This window comes from Muntiacus reevesi, chromosome 10 (genome assembly GCF_963930625.1).
Source record: "Muntiacus reevesi chromosome 10, mMunRee1.1, whole genome shotgun sequence".
NCBI classification, from domain to species: Eukaryota; Metazoa; Chordata; class Mammalia; order Artiodactyla; family Cervidae; genus Muntiacus; species Muntiacus reevesi.
This window is the reverse complement of record NC_089258.1, coordinates 22,734,437-22,756,758: the sequence shown is the minus strand read 5'-3', so window position 1 is coordinate 22,756,758 and position 22,322 is coordinate 22,734,437. Positions and strand designations below refer to the sequence as shown.

At 40.0% G+C, this 22,322-nt stretch overlaps 1 protein-coding gene across 3 annotated transcripts in view; it reads right to left on the bottom strand.

The window, feature by feature from the left end:
- Window positions 1-22,322, bottom strand: part of PLPPR1 (phospholipid phosphatase related 1) — a 183,050-nt gene that overhangs the window by 13,444 nt on the left and 147,284 nt on the right. For all 3 annotated transcript variants that reach the window (XM_065947184.1, XM_065947188.1, XM_065947187.1), the window contains exons 4-5: window positions 20,522-20,654; window positions 661-911 (exon numbers count right to left, since the gene is read on the bottom strand). In XM_065947184.1, the coding sequence (XP_065803256.1) occupies window positions 661-911; window positions 20,522-20,654 (384 nt within the window). The remainder of the gene's footprint in view (window positions 1-660; window positions 912-20,521; window positions 20,655-22,322) is intronic.

Sequence of the window (22,322 nt, the reverse complement as noted above, 5' to 3'; positions counted from 1 at the left end):
CACTTTTGCGCTTTCTCTTTGAGGCCACAAAGTTTAGACTATTATACCCCAGTGGGGGCAGTCAAGAGATTTTGTAATCTAGAGAACAGTGAGAAGTGAACTGTTGGATTTTGGGGGTCTTGCAAGATTGTCCATCTGTCCTGGCAAAGTGTCGAAGAGTGTTAGGAGGAGCAGAGGAAAGCCCTGTCTTCATCTGGTATTGCACATTGCTTTGGGCAGGCATTTGCATGAGGCCTACATCTGCAATCTATAGACAAGCATGAGGAATACGTGTTGTTCTGGAACCAACCAGAGCTTTGGCCCAGAGTGCTATTCTGGGCAGTGACAGAACCCCGTGCCCAATGCCAGGAGCCTGGGCCTCTGGTCTGACTGTGTGCTCTTAACAATTCTCTGGGCCTCAGTTTCTGCATCTGTAAAATGGGAGGCTGTGACTTAGTGATCATCAACAGTCATGCCAGAATTAACATCCTCTGGCAGGTCTTACATGGGGGTATTGAGGGTGGGGGCATGATAGAATGGAGGAGAAGCACGTTGTCACATGACTTCAAAAGTCACCAGAAGTGACTGCAATGAAAGAAGTGATGAAAAAAGGCAGTGGGGGGCGGGTGAGGATGGCAGAGACACCCATCGCAGCCAAAGCTCCACTCGGGTCATACTCACCGTGGCGTACAGGGCGGAGTAGATGCTCAGAGCAGCGTGTTTGGAGGGAAAGGACCTCCGCGCCTTCTCTATCACTTCCAGGTCCCCGGTGCAGATGTTCCCGTTGTTGATGAACTGGTGGTGCGCCCGGCAGTCTGTACTGGTGTAGTTGGGCTTGCACACCGTCAGGAAATATGGGGTCAGGTGCCCCGTGACCACTTGTCCGGCGTTTACAAAAATGTCAGTAGCAAAGAGCCCAAAAGCAAATACTCCTACGAGGAGATTTAAGGCAATTAGGAATGGTGACATACACCATAAATTGGTTTTTGTCCCTGAGAGTAAAACGGCAGTGTGAGCTCGTGACAGCCTATCAGAAAGGTCCTCCCTGGAGTCAGACTGTCCCCTCACCTTTCTCTTTCCTGCTTCCTAAACCACTGTTTCTTCCAAATTGATGCAGTCACGCTGCTGGTAGCGCTTTACTGTTTTGTGTCAATAAAGTAGAAGCAGCATGTTCTCATAGGAGGAATTTGAATTTTGGAGTCACGTACAGCTGGGCTCTAGGCACTGACTTGTTCACTGTGTAAGCTATCTTCTTTGAATCTTAGTACCCTTATCACAGCATGGTTGCAGGGAATGATACCTCAGAAAAGAGTTGGAAAGATAAAACGTGTGCAAAATAACCCCTAGGGTGCCTGGCATTAAGTATTGGGTTGGCCAAAAAGTTTGAAAACTTTTTGGGAAAACATGAGCGGACATTTTGGTCAACTCAGTAGTTACTCAACACGGGTTCTCTTGCCTTCTACAGAATATATCTTCTCCCTGGTCCTGTTGGAGATGTGATTATTCCTCAAAGGAGTTATCATGGCAGGTGAGAGAATGAGTATGTTAGGAGTTGTCCTTCAAAGAAAGAAAGAGATCGCTCTAGAAACCCTGATTGAATTGAATGTCTCATTTGATGTTGGCAACAGAAAATGAGAATGTTGTTGACTGTATCGAATTACCAACTGAGTGGTTAAACCACCACGAATGCATTCTTTTACAGTTCCAGAGGTCAGAAATCCAAAATAGGTTTCACTGGGGTAACCTCAAAGTGTTGGCAGGGCTGTGTTCTTTCTGGAAGCTCCAGAGCAGAACTTATTCCTTGCTTTTCCCAGATTCTTAACTTCATTCCTTGACTTATGCCCCTGCTTCTAGCAATCGTATCGTAAGAGCTCTACTGCCGTTGTCACGTCTCCTTCCCTGACTATTTTGCTTCTCTTATAATGTTACATTGGTTACATTGTGTCTGCCTGAATAATCCAGGATAATCTCAAAATCCTTAGTCTGATCACACATGTACATTCCTGTTTGTCATGTAAGGTAACATGCCCACAGTTTCTAGGGATTAGGGCATAAACATTTTGGGGTGAGAAAGGCATCATTTTACCTACCATGCTGACTTGATTGGTTTGGCTAAGAATCCTGTGGGTAGGCTATACTTCCTGGATTTTATCTGTTCTCTGGTAAATTCCACAGGAATATAGGATTGCCCCTGACTAGCTTGGACAAAAATATGAATTCCTTATAGGAAGTTGTACTGTGGATTCTTTCAAAGGTTATGCATACATCTATAGAGTATCTGTTAAATGTATCAAGAGCAGCTGTGGAGAGCCAAGATATACACAGGTTGCTTGAAGAGGTAAAGAAGACTTTGCCAGTGCATCTCAGCTGTGGGAGGAATTGGCAAGAGTGAGAGGCAGCATTAACCCTTGTAAATTTCAAGGATCTGCTATAGGTTTTGATTAAATTTCTATCCAATTTTGACTTCCATATTCAATGTCTTGAATCTGCAAATTGTGCTGATTTCAGCACCCAAAAGTCAATCCATTAGATCAGAAGTGAAGACGAGTTTGGCTGAAACCTTCATCCGGTTTCCATTTTGACTTGTATTGATTCTTATAATTTTCTTTTCTGTGACTTTGCCAGGATGGGCTTTATCACAATGAGAACTGGCTCTTTTAATAGCTTCAGCTGATTGACACTCCTGGGTCTGACCTCTGAGACTAAGCATTCATTGATCATTCCTTTCACTCCCAGGTTCTGGGTAGCAATTTTTTTATATCTTCAAGATTCTCAAAGACCAGGTCTCTAGCCTTTTCAAGGGGCAATAAGTCTGTCTAGACATACTTTTCCAGGAAAACGAGGATAATTCATGATTTGAAAAGAGAAAAGAGACAGCATTTTCCCCTGGCATTTTATTTGTTGGAGTGCCTCCAATTAGGGTGAATTCTTTCCGAGACATTCCTGAGGATTTCTAGGTTCCTCAGATGAGTATCTTAAATACCAGGTCTGTGGTCGCAGTGGGTCTGTGATGGGCAAATTTCTGCTTTGTTGGCGTGTGATACTGTTGCTGAAAGTTGCTTTCTCTTTTTCCCCTGGCCTCCCCTGGATTATGTCTGCTTCTCCTGATGGCTTAACAAGCATTTGCTTTCCAAACAGCTCATTCTGGTGTATTTGATGTAGCTTCAGAAGGGCAGCCCCAGGACTCCACCTGCCTGGCACAGGCCATGCCAACAAAGTGCGGTGGAGCCTACCCTGGTGATTCACAGACAATGTCAGATCATGCAGGGCTTTTGTAAGGCATTCCAGGCATTCCTCTGTTAATCCTGAGCTTCTTGTGTGTATGTTACAAGCCTCAGAAGCTAAAAACTGTTGCTTTTGTCCTTAGAGTCAGGATGGAACACTGTTTATGGCCTCCTCTACTGCAATATATGATTTGAAGGAGATGCTTTTGAAGTATCCTACCTTGGTGTCTAAAATTCTTTAAGTGTGATAATCTTTTTGAAGTTTTAACAGATACATTTTTCATTCCTATGACCCTCCCTAGCTGCTTCTGTTGATACATAGCTTATGGTTCTGCTCCCAACAGTATTCCTTGCTTCAGGGAAGCTAATCACACTTTTTTTTTTTTTTTCAAAAAATATTTTTATTTATTTATGTGGCTACTCCAGGCCTCAGTTGTGGCATGTGAGGTCTAATTCCCTAAATAGGGCCCCTGTATTAGGAGTGCTGAGTCTTAGCAACTGGACCACCAGGGAAGTCCTTGATCACATTTCTGAGTGGATTTACAGCAGACAGAAATCTAAAAGTAAAACTCTCTTAGCTTGCCAGAGCTATATGCTTGAGACAGGTACTGTTTGTTTCATTTGGAATTCTGAAACGAATTGGATGGGAAAACCAAGAGCCATGGCCTGGAGGACAAGACCATTGAATTTCTAAAATAAACCCTGGAATGGGGAGATGTGGGAAGGATGTCTCCCAAGGAGGAGCTAGAAACTTACCTAGTCTGATTGAAGGAGTGAAGGGGCTGCCCCCTTCCCTGCCCATGCTGCCTGTCAAACCCCAGGGGCAGGGCAACAGAAACCTCCCAAATAATTTTTGAAAATCAAGTTGAAGTCTGTCCTGTGCCTTCCAGGGTGTGGCTCAGGAGTCCTGCACATCTTTCAGAGAAGTTCCACACCTCCCATGGTACTGGAGCTATGGATGCTTGTGTTAGCAGTGATGGATGAGGGTAAAATTGGTTGAGCCCTAGGGTACCCACAGGACCCATACATTCTGGTGTAGAATGGGGTGGGCACTTGTGAATCCATCAGGGGTGAGGGGCATTAGAATGCTCAGAGGACCAGGAGGTAGAAGCAGCCTGGCTTTAGGACAGAGACTGGCATTGTTGGTGAGGTCTATGGTTCCTGTTTTCTTTTTTTCCCATTTATTTTTTTATTAGTTGGAGGCTAATTACTTTACAATATTGTAGTGGTTTTGTCATACATTGACATGAATCAGCCATGGATTTACATATATTCCCCATCCCGATCCCCCCTCCCACCTCCCTCTCCACCCAATCCCTCTGGGTCTTCCCAGTGCACCAGGCCCGAGCACTTGTCTCATACATCCAACCTGGGCTGGTGATCTGTTCTACCCCAGATAATATACATGTTTTGATGCTGTTCTCTCGAAACATCCCACCCTCGCCTTCTCTCACAGAGTTCGAAAGTCTGTTCTGTACATCTGTTTCTTTTTCTGTTTTGCATATAGGGTTATCGTTATATGGTCCCTGTTTTGATGACATGGATCACCATGGTAACCTGAGCTTGCTGCCACTTTGTGGCCTAAAAGAATCTGACACACATCAGGCAAGTCAAAGGATGAAGAAAGGAAGATGAAAGTGTTAAAAATCCTTTCTCCTCCCTCTCAGGGTTTTACCTGGATTCTTTGGACAAATCAGGATCTTTCATCACTGGTAAATGAGGACACAGAGGTGAAACTGTGACCCGCTCCTTGTCATGGGATCAGTTCAGGGTTCCATCCTTTTATTCAGCTGAGAAGGTTGTAGGGGAAGCAGTGATGTAAGTAGGAAGCACGCATGACAAAGATCTTCTTGGCCACAGGTAACTGGGGTGCTGGCGAATGCTAACAAGGGCTCCTATCAGGATGTCTTTTTGCCTCCCAAACAAAGAACTGGTCAAAATACAGAAATCAGACTGCTCGCTGCTGAGAAAGACACACAGGAAGCCTTCATTAGGAAGCCTAGACCCAGACCACAGAGTAATAATTAGCAGGGGCTGATGGGATGAGCAAAGGAAGGAATATTTCGTTTTAGCCACAAAGAACCTGTGACCTGGAGGTGGAGCCTCTGAACTGAAGGCCAATTATTCTATATTAAATTGCAAGTGTGCGATTTTCCAGTTTAAAATGGCACTTTGCTGCCAGACTCTAACAGAACACTTTTCAACTGAAAATACATGATGACAGTGAAAAAAAGATGGAAATTCAGAGTGCCAGCTCAAAGGGATAATCAGTGAGGATTTCTGTCTGTCTCCCTTTTTCACATGTGCACACACACACAAGGTTTTACCTCATGAAAAACCCTAGCTTCTCTCTGCAGATCCATCATGGAAGAAAACCTAGGGAGATTTCCTTTCTCTCTTGTCTGCCCCCTACTCAGAGATCCAGGATTTAGATCGCTCAGAAGACAGGGATGCTGTCACTCCACTGGATGAGTTCTGCTCTGTGACTTTGCCACGGATGAGTTCCTTTGCCCCCTTGCTCTGTTAAATGTACTTAGAGACACGCTCCGGGACAAGAGCTAGGCAGGCAGTGGCAGGGGCCCTGGTGCTGGCATCTTGCTTCTGAGAGATTTAGACCTGCATGCGGTAGACAGCAGCATGTGCGGGGCGCCATAGCTTTGCGTGCACTGCATTGTCATGGCACTGAGGGTAGGAGGAGATGCCAGTTCAGTAGCTGAGGAGCTCCAGCAGGAAACCTGCTGATTTGGAATGGGACTCAGTGCTGTGCGTGCCAACCTGCTCTCAGGCTTAAGCTCTGAAGGTTGGACCGGGAGCAAGTCATTCTGTTCTTTCCGTTGAGGAAAACAGAATGTATAGATCTTGCCCCACCTAAACCTGAAGAGGCAGAAATAATCACATATCACATGGGATCTTGGGGAAAAAGCTGCTCTTATTTTTTTTTACCTTGTATGATCAATTTATATGAAATGCCTAAAACAGGCAAATTCACAGATAGCAGAACAGTGAACATCAGGGTCTGGGGAGAAGGGAAAAACAGTGGGTGACTGCTAATAGGTATTGGTATTTGGGGAGGGATGAAGAAATTTTCTAGAATTAAACAGTGCTGGTAGTTGTATAACTTTGTGAATATATTAAAAACCACCAAACCGAACACTTTAAAGGGTAAATTTTGTGGTATGTAAATTGCATCTCACTTAAAAAATAAAAACAAGAACTATGAAATATTTGCATATTTGAGTTTCTCAAATTCACAACTGCTATATATAAAGCATATTTTTTGGGTTTATGAAGTTTTTTGAAGTACAGTTTACAATGTTGTATTAATTTTAAGTGTACAGCCAAGTGATTTCAGTTATATATTTTCAGGTTATTTTCCCTTACAAGTTATTACAAAATACAGAATATAGTTCTCTGTGCTATACAGTAGAACCTTGTTGGTTATCTGCTTTATGTATAGTAGTGTGTATGTATTAACCTCGAACTCCTAATTTATCTCCCCTTTTCCCACTTGGTAACCATAAGTTTATTTTGTAAGTATGTGAGTCTGTCCCCTGTTTTGTAAATAAGTTCATTTGTATCATTTTTTCTTTTTAAATTTCACATATAAGTGATATCATATGATATTTGTTTTATCCAGCTTACTTCACTTAGCATAATATTCTCTACATCCATTCATGTTGCTGCAAATGGCATTATTTCATTCTTTTCTATGGCTGAGTAGTATTCCATTGTATATATGTACCACATCTTTCATTGGCTGATGGGCATTTAGGTTGCTTCCATGTCTTAGAGTAGGAAATGGCAACCCACTTCAGTATCCTTGCTTGAAAATATCCCATGGACAAAGGAGTCTGGTGGGCCACTGTCCATGGGGTTGCAAAGATTCAGCCACAGCTGAGTAACTGAGCACATATGTCTTGGTTATTCTGAATATTGCTACTGTGAACACTGGGGTGCAAATATCATTTTGAATTATATTTTTCTCTGTATATATGCCTAGGAGTGGGATTCTTGGATTATATGGGGACTCTATTTTCAGGTTTTAAAAACTCCGTGCTATTCTCTATAGTGGCTTCATCAACTTACATTCCCACCAGCAGTGTAGGAGGGTTTCCTTTTCTCCACACCATCTCCAGCATTTACTGTTTGTAGACTTTTTGATGATGGCTGTTCTGATGGATGTGTGATGATACCTCACTGCAGTTGTGATTTGTATTTCTCTGATAATTAGTGATGCTGAGCATCTTTTCATGTGCTTTTTGGCCATCTCTGTGTCTTCTTTGGAGAAATATCTACTTAGAGATTTGCCCATTTTTAAAACATTTAAATTTTTAAAAATTCATTTAGTAATTAAAAAAATTTTTTGACTGTGCTGGGTCTTCGCTGCTACATAAACTTTTCTCTAAGTTGCAGGAAGAGAAGGCTGCTCTCTAATTGCAGTGGTCAGGCTTCTCATTGAGGTGGCCTCTTTTGTTGTGGAGCATAGACTCTAGGACGTGAGAGTTTAAGTAGCTGTGGCTCCCAGGCTATAGAACACAGGCTTAATAGTTGTGGTGCACGGGTTCATGGCATGTGGGATCTTCCCAGACCAGGGATCAAACCCATGTCTCCTGCACTGGCGGGCGGATTCCTTACCACTGAGCCACCAGGGAAACCCCTTTGCCCACTTATTTATTTATTTTTGACAGAGCCACACGAGCTGTTTGTATATTTTGGAGATTAATACCTTGTCCGTTGCTTCATTTTCAAGTATTTTCTCCCATTCTGTGGGTTCTCTTTTTATTTTGTTTACGGTTTCTTTTTTGCTCTGCAAAAGCTTTTAAGTTTATTAGGTACCATTTGTTCATTTCTGGTTTTTGTTTTCCTCTATCCAGATAGGTATTGCTGCAGTATATGTCCAAAATGTTCTGCCTATATTTTCCTATAGGAGTTTTATAGTATCTGGTGTTACATTTAGGACTTTAATCCGTTTTGAGTTTATTTTGGTGTGTGGTATTAGAGAATGTTCTAATTTCATTCTTTTACATGTCGCTGTCCAGCTTTCCCAGCACTTAGAGAAGAGTGTCATTTCTCCATTGTATATTCTTGCCTCTCTGTTGTAGATTAATTGACCCTAGGTGAGTGAGTAAAAATACTATTTTAGACTAGTATTGTACCACTATTCTTTTTTGTACCTCTTATATGCGATTATTCAATAATGTCCATCTCTCCCATTAGAACTGTAGAATATGCACGCTGTAAAGAGCAGAGAACACATCTATTTTTTGCTCAATCCTGTATCCAAGCACCTAGCATCAAACTTGGCACACAGTAAGCACTTAATAGACATTTGTGGAATCAATGAATCAACTGCAGAAGAGATTTCAGAGAAGACTGACAGGAGAAGACAGTAAAAGAGCATAGAAACTTGTCCAATTGTCTCACTTCTGTTGGGTCTCACATCCCTGACTCTGTTGAACATGGGGTTGAGATCAAACCACTTAGCATGTAAGAGGTAGGGACCATTTCTCTTTTTAATAAATGCCACAAGATCCAGTAGAGTGCTAGCTGCTTAGAATTGAAAACTGGGTCTTTCTAAGTGTCTCAAGACTCAGAAAACTTGTAAATCATAATTTGGAAATCAAATCACTCTCCCTTTTCAATACAGCAAGAATGAGAAAATATCCTTAATTTGGAATATGAAGGCCCACATCACATATGCAGGGGAGAGATTTCTTCCTGTGGATGTTTATGAAGCACAAGAAATCTGGAAGTCATGATGCACTTGGGCAGTTTTATGTAGACATGAACATCTTTGAGACACATTGCCCCATTTCTGATTCTGAGAAGGTGCAATGGTTGTCAGTTTAAATATTAACACGTGCACATATGAAAGCATGACTCCTATATGTTTTTTATGTGGAGAAACTAACACATAGAATTTTGAAAGAATAGTGGAAAAGACATAAAAACAAGTTATCTGGGTTAGAGTGGTAGTACTACTCCCTGAAAAGGGGAGAGGATCTTAGTTCTTCCTCAACATATGTTCTCAGACTCTCATTAAACATTTCTAGAAGAGAATGGCTCTTCTGTCTATGCTAGCAAATCAAGGTAATGAAAGGGCTTCCAGGTGGTGCTAGTGGTAAAGAACCTGCCTGCCAACGCAGGAGATGTAAGAGGTATGGGTTCAATCCCTGGGTTGGGAAGACCCCCTGGAGGAGGGCATGGAAACTAAGTCCAGTATCTTGCCTAGAGAATCCCCATGGACAGAGGAGCCTGGCAGGTTGTAGCCCACAGGGCCCAAAGACTTGCACATGACTGAAGCGACTTAGCACACTTAGGCACCATACTGTTTGAGATTAAGAATGCTTGAATATTTTCTCACTTTCAGAAATTAACCAGCTTTATGAATCTTTTGTTGTAGTTTTCCCACCATGATGTTAAAAAAAACCCCAACAAAACAAGAAAACATACCCTTAAATCAAGTCCTGGTCTTTATTTTAGTGGGAAAATTGATGACAGTCTTATCCTACATACAGGTACAAGCAAGAGGAATAGGGTCACCAATGCCATTTTTGACAGTGGAAAGGGGACCTCTAAGGAATTCTTATGTTCAACTTTCCTCAAAATATATTCTGATGCAATCACTGGGTCTTCATTCTAGATTGCATCTTTCATAAAAGCGCCATTGTAAATGGAATATAAGATATGAAGAAATGAACGTAGCTCCTTTTTGCTTCTCCTGTTGCCATGTGGAGATCCCTAGTGGAAAATCTCAGTGGAGAAAGTCATCCAGCTGTGAAGACCATTCCTTCAGGAAACAATGATGTCTTTAGAAAAAGGAGAGATAGCGAAATGTTTTCTTCTCCTTAACATGTTTTATTCAAACTGGAAAATTCCTAATGAAGATATTTTATCTGCAGTTACCATGTTCATCTCATTTCCTTGCAAGGTGTACTAAGCTGATGAGATAGATGTTTAAATAAGACTGCCATAGATACGAGCTAATGATGGTAACAAGGTAGCTAATACATGGTGCTTAGAATGTGCTCAGTATTAATCTAAGTGCTTGGAAATATTAGTCCACCACAACTCTTTGAGGTAGACACCATTATCTCCATTTTACAGATGAGGAAAGTGAGGCACAGAGAGATCAACTAATTTGACCACGTTCACACAGCTAGTAAGTAGAAGAGCTGGGTTTGTTTTTAGTCTCTTTAAGTTGTCTCTGACACTTTGGACCCTATGGACTATAGCCTGCCAGGCTTCTCTGTCCAAGGGATTTCCCAGGCAAGAATACTGGAGTGGGTTGCCATTTCCTTCTCCAGGGGATCTTCCCAGACCAGGGATCGAACCCATGTCTCCTGCATCGGCAGGCCAATTCTTTACCGCTGAGTCATCAGGGAAGTCCATGTGATGGGAATAGAAGAGCTGGGATTAGACACTAAATACCTATGGCTCTAGATCCAAACTCTTATTCACAACCCTCTAAGCTTATATTTTTATGTACTTAAAAATATATATACATATAGAGATAGGCATTAGGCTGTGAAAAAAAGGACTTTAGTTCTCATTTATGCACTAAGAGGCAAGGATTTAGAGCATTTCCCTGATGAAATGTTTGCCTTGTCAACTCAGAAAAAGAATTCCTCTATTTTTGGCCAACAATTTTCCAACAAGAAGATGGTAGAATACCTAAGACATGTCATCACTGAATGAGACATTTTTCTCATCACTTTAGCAATGAATCTGACTTAGTGTTCTTGTTATACTAGAAACAATCAGTGCAAATTGATTTATACACATCAAATATTGTTTCGAAAGGAAGTGTCTAACAGGACTGAATAAGTCAGTTCCTTAGATAGTTAATTTCAGGGGTTCCCAAAACAAAGATTCTGGGGGCTCTTTCCTATGTAAGTCACAGAAACATGAAAAGCTGACAGCAGTCTACTTGTCTTGATATCATGGTTTTAATCAAAAGAATAAATTTAATGTAAATCAAGTAATCTAAACTTCAGTTACCTTATAAGAGGTTTTATTTATTTAGATGCTTTAAATAGTCCTAAATCACTGGGTTATTATTGAAAAATCACAGAAAATAGTTGTAAAACCATTTTGTACATTGTGAAATTTATATATTAGTGACTATTTTTATAACTGAAGGATATTTCAAATAAGTTGATTATAAAGTAATTTTAAGACAGAAGGAGATAAGAAGACTGATTCTAACAAACTCAAACATATATTTGACTCTGTTATTCATTCTTTGTATTAATAAAACACCTTTAAAATATGAGGAGCTGGTGGTGTTTAAACAACACTCTGTCATTACTATAACTATGCATCATGGCGAAGGAAGAGGAAGAGTTATCAGCCAGAAAACCTCCCAAATGTTTTTATAAATGAAAGAGCAAACCAATAGACTTGTGCTCCGCCAAAGTATAAAGTTGTCTGATTTTTAAAAAAGTCTACTTTTGGCCACGCCACATGTCATGTGGCATCTTAGTTACCCAACCAGGGATCAAACCTGTGCCCTCTGCACTGGAAGTGTGCGGTCTTAACCACTGCACTGTCAGGGAGGTCCCCAAAGCTGCACCATTTCTTGGGAAGATGGTTCTATCTCAACAAGAGGGACTTTACTCCTCTTCACTCAGGACAGCACCTCAGGGCTTCCTCTCTCAGGATCTGCTTCCTCTCTCACTCCTGTTGTGTGCGTGCTGTGTGCGCAGTGGTCCCGGCTCTGCAACGCCATGGCCTGCAGTACGCCAGGCTCCTCTGTCCTCCACCATCTCCTGGAGTTTGCTCAGATTCATGTCCATTGAGTTGGTGATGTTACCCAATCATTTCATCCTTTGCCCACCCCTGGCTCTTCACCGCATGTGGCCAAAGTATTAGAACTTCAGCAACAGTCCTTCCAATGAATATTCAGGCTTGATTTCCTTTAGGATCAACTGGTTTGATCTCCTTGCAGTCTGAGGGACCCTCAAGAGTCTTCTCCAGCACAATTCAAAAGCATCAGTTCTTTGGTACTCAGCCTTCTTTATGGTCCAACTCTCACATCCATACATGACTACTGGAAAAACCATAGCTTTGACTATATGGACCTTTGTCAGCAAAGTGATGTCTCTACTTTTTAATATGCTACATAGAACTTTGGTGGCAAAGTAATGTCTCTGCTTTTTAATACACTGTCTAGGTTTGGCATAGCTTTCCTTCCAAGGAGTAAGCATCTTTAATTTCATGTCTGCAGTGGTTTTGGAGCCCAAGAAAATAAAATCTGTTACTGTTTCCTCTTTTTCCCATCTATTTGCCATGAAGTGATGGGAGTGAGTGCCACGATCTTAGTTTTTTGAATGTTGAGTTTTAAGCCAGCTTTTTCACCTTCATCAAGAGGCTCTTTAGTTCCTCTTTACTTTCTGCCATTAGGGTGGTATCATCTGCATATCTGAGGTTGTTGATATTTCTCCTGTCAGTCTTGATTTCCAGCTTGTGATTCATCCAGCCCGGTGTTTTGCATGATGTACTAGAAAGTACACCTAGATACAAACTAAAGGTGGAGAGGGAAGATTTTAGATTCCTTATCTATCAAGGAACCTAAAAATAGGAAATCAAAGCCTGGAGGGCTTCCAGCCTTCAAATCTGCTCTTTCTGATTCATATTTATAAGTTTCTAAAGCCAAAGCTGTTGATCTGAATCCACCCCTATTCCCACCACCTGACCAGCCTCAAGTTCCATCAGCAGGCAGCTGCCAGCCCTATTGGTGACCAGCCATCCTGAGCTGGTACTGTTGCTCTCTGCATCAGCATTTCTCATTCACTTTTATGATGATTTAATGTAATAATTTAAATCATTTCCAAAACATGCACTTATAACTTTTTAAAATTAAGGTGTGAGTGACATGTAGCATTGTATTAATTTCAGGTATACAGTGTGATTTGATATTTGCATATTTTGCAAATTTTATTATTATTTTTTAATCATAGAAAACTTTGAAACTGCCCTTTATCAGTTGTTGGGAGTCATTTCTTTCTTTCTTTGGCTGTGCTGGGTCCTCTTTGCTGTGAGGACTTTTCCTCTCGTTGTGGCGAGTGGGGGCTACTCTCTAGTTGCAGTGGGCAGGCTACTTATTGAGCTGGCTTCTCTCGTGAAACACAGGCTCTAGGGCCTGCAGGCTGCAGTACTTGGGGCACATGGGCTCAGTAGTTGCAGCTCCCAGGCTCTAGAGCACAGGCTCAGTAGCTGCGGCACAGGAGCTTAGTTGCTCTGCAGCAGGTGGGATCTTCCCAGTTCAGGGATTGAACCTGTGTCTCCTGCGTTGGCAGGCAGACTCTTCTACCACAGCCACCAGGGAGGCCCTGGGATTCATTTCTGATATCCAGACAGTATTTCTGCAGCTCGCTGTGCTTGATTTTGTTGTGTGTAATCTTATATAACATAAACATTCATAAAACTCTTTTAAAAAGTCTTTGAAATCGTCGTTATAGCAGTGGATTTTGACTGAGGGGGATCCTGTCCCCAGGGGGCATTTTGCAATGTTTGGAGACGTTTGTGATTGTCACTCATGGGGGAGGGGGCGCTACTGGTACCTGGTGGGTGGAGGCCAGGGATGCTCCTGTGCTTCCTACACTCTGCAATGTAGGATGTCCGCTCCTCCTGTACAGAAAAGAGCTAACAGGCCCAAGATGTCAACAGTGCTGAGGAAGAGAAACTCTGCTTTGCAGCAAATAAGTTCACTGAAGTGTCATGAATTTGCACAAGTTAATCTGCAAAGTGATTAAGAAAGCAGCAAGTCTTAGTTCTTTTAGTTCGTTCTTAAGCATTGGTCTTTACATAGTCCTTCTAGTTAGCACTAAGCCACTCAATTAGTCTTTTTATTTGAGTCCAGTCTCTAAACACTGGTGCTGGGAAGGGTCCTTGGAAAAGAGTCACTTGAGTCTCATGACTAAATAACTTTCCTCTTGATAATTAGAGTAACTTGTAGAGTTCTGGGTCAGGAGTCTTGTTCAGGTCTGTAATGCTCTGGTTCAGTGAGGATTGACATTCAAGGAGGACGAGACTTGTTCTCCGCACTGAACAGAGCCGCCAAAAGCAGCCTCGTCACACCTTCTTGAGACCTGAGCTGTGCTTGATCCCTGGTTATGCCTCCGCAGTCAACCAAGGCTCTCAGCCTCAGCATGCCTCCCTCTCCTGCATCCAGAGTCAATCCTGGTCCCTAGAGGGAAGCATCAAACATCTTTGTCTCAAAGGCTGGTGGTCTGGATGTTCACGGGGTCCAGAAACTGAGATTCCACTTATTTCCTAAGATCCATCCTGGCTTTTGCCTCCTCAGCTATATACCTGAGTTCGAACCTGGTTCTTGTTGCTGAGTTCTAGAAATATCTCCATCTGCTTATAGGCTCATGCTCTACCTTGTCTTTGACATGTTTGTTTTAGGGTCTACTCTGGACTCAGAACTAAAGTTGGGTGCCTGGGCACTGACACTCTCTTTCAAACTCTCCAGCCAAGGTCAACTTCCATGATCAACACGTGGAGCTGGGCTAGTTCGCTGGGCACCTAGTTTCCCGGGAGGGTCATTGTCCTGCCCTGAAGGCACTGCCAACTCTAGATAATTCTCATTGGAGGACAGCCTCTTCCTTCCCACTTAAAATTGTATGTTTGCCTTTGCAAACCCCCTATTTCCTTTTTCTACATTATTTCCCCCCATAACACAAATACTATGATATATTTAGTTTAATGCCTAGCTTCCCCCATTAGAATATAAATTCAATGAGAGCAAATAAATCTCTATTCAGTTCACTGATATGTTCTCAACACCTTAATCAGTGTTTAGCATATGGCAGACACCAACAATTGTTGAAGATTAAACATATGATCAGTCCCCTGTTTATAATTATAAACACTGAATGCAAACAAAAATGGAGTGATGGAATCAAATGGAGTTTCCTTTCAGGTAACGTACATCTAAATGAATTTCTAAATTGAGAAAATCTAAACTTAATTTTAAATCTCAATTGAGATTTTCTAGTTCTCAAAAAGGCTGACATTAAGCTTGTCTCAGGGTATCAATTCTTACAACCATAAAACACTGTGACCTTTGAGGCTGCATTTAAAATATTCATGCTTCATTTAGATCACACTTAATTTATGGCAATTAATTACTGTTACATGAATTAACTGTTTACCATGGTACTTTCCAGTCTGTCCATGGCTACCTAATCCTTAGATATGACCTAAGTAAATGGCCTAAGACTTACTTGGTATTTAATTAAAGTTTTATTAGAAGTAATAATGGAGCAATCGTGTGATCCCAAATGAAAAGCCCATAATAAATAGCTTCTGGATGACAGTCTATTTTAGGTGCTAATAGACAATCTAATCTTGGTATATTTGGATCCGTTTTTTCTTTAACCCAAAAGAAAGTTATTCAAGAAGGCAAATAAACCAGAAACCCTCATCAAATTCTAATATTTTTATCCATACTTTTCAGTTTTAAACAAACAAGCTATTATTAAATAATCAATATTTACAAGATATGCTTACTCAAGTATATTTGTGAATGAAAGGAATTTAATTATGACTTCCTTAGTTTGTTTTTGTTTCTGAAAAGAGAATGTAGAGGTTTATATCTTTTTAGAACTTAAAGCCTGTGTATTGTTGTTCAGTTTAATGCATACCCAAGGAACTGGTATAGGAAGGGAAAGCAATGGAGAGGAAAAAATGAAAGGGAGAAGCCTAAATAAGTGTTATTAATTTGACAACATTTGCTTTGATAAAAGGTTGGTCAAGTTTGTTCGTTCAGTCAATTCCTTTTCTCCCTTCCCACGTCATGTAACACAGTGTGAGAAACTATATACTAGTTTGGAAATGAGTACAGAAATTAACTCTGAGGATTTACAGCTAAAGCCTGGAGACTTCTTTTTGCTTGTTGAAGTAGAGTTGATGCGTCATATTGCATTAGTTTTAGGTATACAGTAATGTGTTTCAGTTATATATATATATTTACAGGTTCTTTTCTGTTATCGGTTATTATAAGATATTGAATATAGTTCCCTGTGCTATTCAGTAAATCCTTGTTGTTTACTTTATGCATGGTGGTATTTAGCTGTTACTCCCAGACATTTCCTTTTTTGTAATCACAAGTTTTCTTTATCTGTGAGGGTGTTTCATCTTCCTTATAATGAAGACCCTGGGAAAAAAGTTATTGTTGGATTTGGGAATCAGAGGAGTTCAATCCTTTCCGTCAAGGTCAACACAGTGAGCATTTGTCTGTAGGACAAGATGACTTAATTTGAATGTTTTCCCTTTGACTTGGCCATTGTCATTTTCTCACTTAAAATTTAGTGATTTTAGTCCATAAAAAGTGATTTATATTTCCAATTATTTCCTTAGGATAGATTATTTAAAATAGACTTTTGAGTTAAAAAGAATGATTATTTTAAGGCTATTGAAATATACTGTCAAACTGCTGTGCAGAAAGGGTATATCGACTTACCCTCACTAGAAATGCACTAGAATCCCACGTTTTTTCTCATCTGTGATAGAATAAAGCATTATTTTGTTTAAAAATATTTTGCTAGTTAATTGGCCATTTTTGCAATGTGAAACTGATTGTACTTGTTAGGAAACACTATTTGTAATGGGTTTTAGGATAATTATACAAACTGCAAGAGGAAAGTCATGCCATTTCAGCTCATAGGAATAGTTATCATTTTCTAATATCAATTGCATAGTATACATTTTGCAGGCTCTTGGGCTAGAGGAAAAGACTGTTAAGCAACTTACAATAATATTTCTAATACATTTTGATTAATACCTTATTATACTTTAACTTTTTCAAAGGAAACATCTCCATTTAAAGGATCTTTATTTCAAGTAGTATACTTGAATAAGAAAATAAGAAAAACTCTTATTAAAAAAATCCACAGATACTACGACAAAGTTACCCATCTCAAGATAAACCCCTCCCTCCACGTTCACTTCTCCTATATGAAAAGTCAGAATAGACTTTTGAATCTCTCTTAGAAATTGCCTTATTTATATACCTTAATTTTCCAGAACTAAGCTAAGAGAGGTAAAAAGTTAATTAGAAAGTGAAAGTGAAGTTGCTTACTCATGTCTGACTCTGCGACCCTGTGGACTGTAGCCTACCATGCTCCTCTGTCCATGGGATTTTCCAGGCAAGAGTACTGGAGTGGGTTGCCATTTCCTTCTCCAGAGGATCTTCCTGACCCAGGGATTGAACCTGGGTCTCCCGCATTGTAGGCAGACACTTTACCATCTGAGCCACCTAGGATGTCCCAAAAGTTAATTAAACAGGTGGCAAATGAATATTTAAGAATCAGTATTTATGAAAGCAATTTTAGGTAAATCTGTGATTTAACACAGTTTAGTTTTGCTCTTTACCCCTCCAGAAAAATTATGGAAAACCTACTATGTGACAGGCATTTTACAATATGCTATTGATACAAAGCACGAAAGATACAGTCCCTCCTCTCCAAGGGATCACAAATTGCAAGAGTCCCCCTTATCCATGGGGATACATTCAAGACCCCCAGTAGATGCCTGAAAGCATGGATCATACCAAATGCTATATCATGTTTTTCTGATACATACATACCTATAACAAAGTTTAATTTATAAATTAGGTACACTAAGATATTAACAACAACTAATAACAAAATAGAACATTTACAGTAATAAAAGTTAGGTGAATATAGTCTCTCTCAGATTATCTTACTGTACAAATGTAATGCCTTTTCTGTCTTAACTAAATATTTACCACGTACTGTGGCTGTAACTTTTGCAGTTTGAAATGTGACAGCAGAACTAGCACATATTCCTTTTTCCTTCATAATTTCACAAACAAAAGATCTGTTCTTACTGTTCATCCTCAGCATATGATTCTTCTTATTAAGTTGAGAACCTTTCCCTTTTCACTTAAAGCACTTTATGGCTTTTCTTTGGCATATCCAAATTGCCAGCATCACTTCTCTTGCATTTTGAGGCCATTACTAAGTACAGCAAGGGTTACCTGAACTTAGCCCTGCAATATAATGATAGTCAAGGTGATAACCAGAGGGCCACTAAGTGACTGACAGACAGGTAGGACCCTTTGGACAGAGAGAAAATTCATGACCGAGCAGGATGGTGCAAGATTTCAACATACTCAGAATGGAGAGTGATTTAAAACTTAGGAATTATTTCTGGAGCCTTTTGGGACCATGGCTGACTGTGAGTAACTGAACCCATTGAGAGCAAAGTCATGCAGTGAAAAGTTAAAAGTAAATGATTACCATCATCTTTTAAAAACTAGGTGTCAAGCTCTTTATCATAGTATTTTTCATGTTCACAGTATAGGTATTATTAGCCTTACACACACACACACAGTCCTTGGGAATAGTGACTTTATCTCATTTTATATCAACTTCTTTGTCTGCACAGTTAGAACTATAATCTACCTTAAAGGGTGTTGGGTGGATCAAAGAAATTATAAAGTGACTAGTCCAGTGCTCTGTGTAATAAATATTCTTTACTCTCCTCTTTATTCCTTGAAGCCACTCTGGTAACAAGTGGCCAAATTCTGGATGTCTTTGAAAGACGCTATTGTTTGGAATGAGTAGTAGTGAAGGCATCATATGGATCAGGGTAAACCCAGTGAGCCTGTTGCAGATTCCCACAGGTCATTCTGCAAATGTCAGCAAATGCCAAAGACTATTTGAATGTTAAATGTTGCTTCTTTTAGGTTTTCTTAGGCCTCCCACTCTACTACTTCCCTCACTTCCATGCCAATGTTAGAAGTTACTGCATATAGTTTTTAAATTTTATTAAGGTATAATTGATTTATACTATTGTTTAATTTTTGTTGTATAGCAAAGTGACATATTTATACACATATGTATATATTCTTTTCATATTCTCTTCCATTATGGTTTATCACAGGATGTTGGATATATTATAGTTCCCTGTGCTATACAGTAGGGCCTTGCTGTTTATCCATCCTATGTATCATAGTTTGCATCTGCTAATTCCAAACTCCCAGTCTTTGCCTCCACCCTCCCCACCTCGGCAACCACAAGTCCATTTTCTATATCTAAGTCTGTTTTTGTTTCATAGGTATTCCATTTGTGTTGTATTTCAGATTCCATTTGTAAGTGATACCACATGGCATTTGTCTTTCTCTTTCTGGCTTAGTATGATAATCTCTAGGTCCAACCATGTTACTGGCATTATGTCATTCTTTTTAATGGCTGAGTAATATTCCATTGTATACATGTACCACACCTCCTTTATCCATTGCTCTGTTGATGGACATTTAGGTTGTTTTCATGTCTTGGCTATCATATATATTAATAAATAGTGCTACAGTGAACATAGGGGTGCATGAATTTACGGCACATTTGATTGTGCTGTGATCCTTTGCTCATGACTTGAGGAAATTGAACCCTTCCGTCCATAGGAAGAAAAGGATTAAGAATAATCAAAGGAGTTGAGAGCATGTGTCTTCTGGACCTCACCTTCTCAGCTGTCAGTTCTCTATGTTCTAAATGGTATCATGACTTGTATTAACACCATATTGATATGTTCAGAGTTTTATCTTGGCTCCCACAAGCACCTGGCCAGTAGGTAATTTGCAGGTCTCATTAGAATACTAATAATTATTTACTGAGGACTCACTGTGTAGGAACTCTGTGAGATCTATATTCCCACATTTACCCATATACACATTCATTCCTATATCTGTGATCATTATTCATATCCCCTCAGGATTTTTATAAAAGTCCTAGAAGGAGGGATATAGAAAGTGTCTTAATTATTCTTTGTCATAAACACTAGAAAAACTCTTTGTTTTCCAACTTTGGAAAGGCATGATTTTCAAGAAACTGATGGATGTGATTTCCCATACTTTTAAAAGTTCCCTGCATAATAGAATTACTAGGTAGGAAACTTTTTTTTTTCCCAGGAAATTTGATTATTTCTAAGTTCATTTTATTGGTGTTCTCTGATGGCCCACCCCCTTGCCTGATTCAGCTAAAGAGTATATGGCAATATCCAGTCAATACTAAAATATATGTCCTGAGGGAATCTCAGATAAATATAGTGTAGGAAAAAAGTTGAAATCTTTTGTAAAACAGTTTAGTAAGTATTACTTCACTTTAAGGATGAAATATTTGAGTTGGCACCATGATCAGGCACAATTTCTGCACTTCCTAGAAAAACTCTAAAACAACCCTTGCTTTTAAAGCTGGTGCTTCCATAGCTTAGGTTATTTTATCAAGTATGTTCGTCTTTAGTAAGTTTTACCTGTAAGTGAGGCTTTTACAACATCCTCTTGTACTCACCTATGAATCTTATGATCCTTCGGAGTAAGGGGTTCAGGTAACAGCATTCTCCAGTCAGAATTGTTTTCTCCTGGGCAATCAGAGATTCTCTGGTTGACTTTATGAAATACATGGATATCTCACCAATAAAAATCTGGAGAAGGAATGTTAAAGAATTATCAAGTTGGAGAGCTTTCTGATAGAGAGACCAGTGGCTTAAAAAAACTGAAAACCCCTGAGGCTTCACAGTTGTATTAAAAAACTATGTTGGAGAGATGGAGAGTTAAATAGCAGTTTGCAGACAACTCTTTAAAGAATTAGAGAAAGTGACAACTGATAATTTCAGATAGATTTCAGGTATAATATTAAATTCTAAAGTCATATAAAACATAAGTTGAAATAATAAATTGAATAAGAGAATGAATGAAAAAGCTCACTCATGCTGGTCTTGAATATTTTAAACTGAATGTGTGTATTACAGTGATGAGGAATGACTGGGACAGCCAATGTGTCCAGCAGGGCATTATATGCACACATCGCAATAAATTGTTAACTTCATTATGTGGCAATAACAGTGGGGACAGTGACATACTTTATTTTTTTGGGCTCCAAAATCACTGCAGATGGTGACGGCTACCATGAAATTAAAAGACACTTACTCCATGGAAGGAAAGTTATGATAGACCTAGACAGCATATTAAAAAGCAGAGACATTACTTTGCCAACAAAGGTCCATCTAGTCAAGGCTATGGTTTTTCCAGTAGTCATGTATGGATGTGAGAGTTGGACTATAATGAAAGCTGAGCGTGATGCTTTTGAACTGTGGTGCTGGAGAAGACTTTTGAGAGTCCCTTGATCTGCAAGGAGATCCAACCAGTCCATCCTAAAGAAAATCAGTCCTGAATATTCATTGGAAGGATTGATGTTGAAGCTGAAACTCCAATACTTTTGGCCACCTGATGCAAAGAACAGACTCAATCGATAAGACCCTGATGCTGGGAAAGATTGAGGGCAGGAGGAGAAGGGGATGACAGAGGATGAGATGGTTGGATGGCATCACCAACTTAATGGGCATGAGTTTGAATAAACCCCCGGAGTTGGTGATGGACAGGGAGGCCTGGTGTGCTGCAGTCCATGGGGTTGCAAAGAGTCAGACACAACTGAGCGACCGAACTGAACTATGTGGCAATACTACCATTATTTACATGACAAATCTCATTTGAACACGTTTGCCTGAGTGATATTCTCCTGCTCTAAATTAGTTGACTGTCACACCTTTAGGATTGGCACCTCTCTTGTTGTTGTGAACTAATACATGTGTATTACCATTTAACTTATAATACCTTTGTGTACCCTGTAAACTCCCTGATGACAGGGACCATATCTTATATTTCTTCATTATGTTTATAGCACCCAGTACATTGTATTCCCATTTAAAATAAGGAACAGGCACGAGGGAAGCTGTCACCAACTCTGACACTGCTGTGATTAAAGACTGAGAACCTTGAATGAATGAAAAGTTAATAATTACTATCAACTATTGCAAATTGGGTGTCAGGCACTTTATCATAGTAGTTTTCATGTTCACAAAATCCCTCGTCTTGGTAGTATTATATTTGCTTTGCTTGTGAAGAATGAAAGTTCAGCAAGGTTAAGTAACTTACCCTCCAGAGCATACAAGTGACCTGTGGAAGGACTAGGATTGGTATTCAATATGGCTGGGTTCCAAAGTTCCCATATCCCACCACATCATATGCCATTTTTATTTTCTGAACCCTCCTTTCAACAATTCCCCAGAAGAATGTGATCTTACAATTGTTCT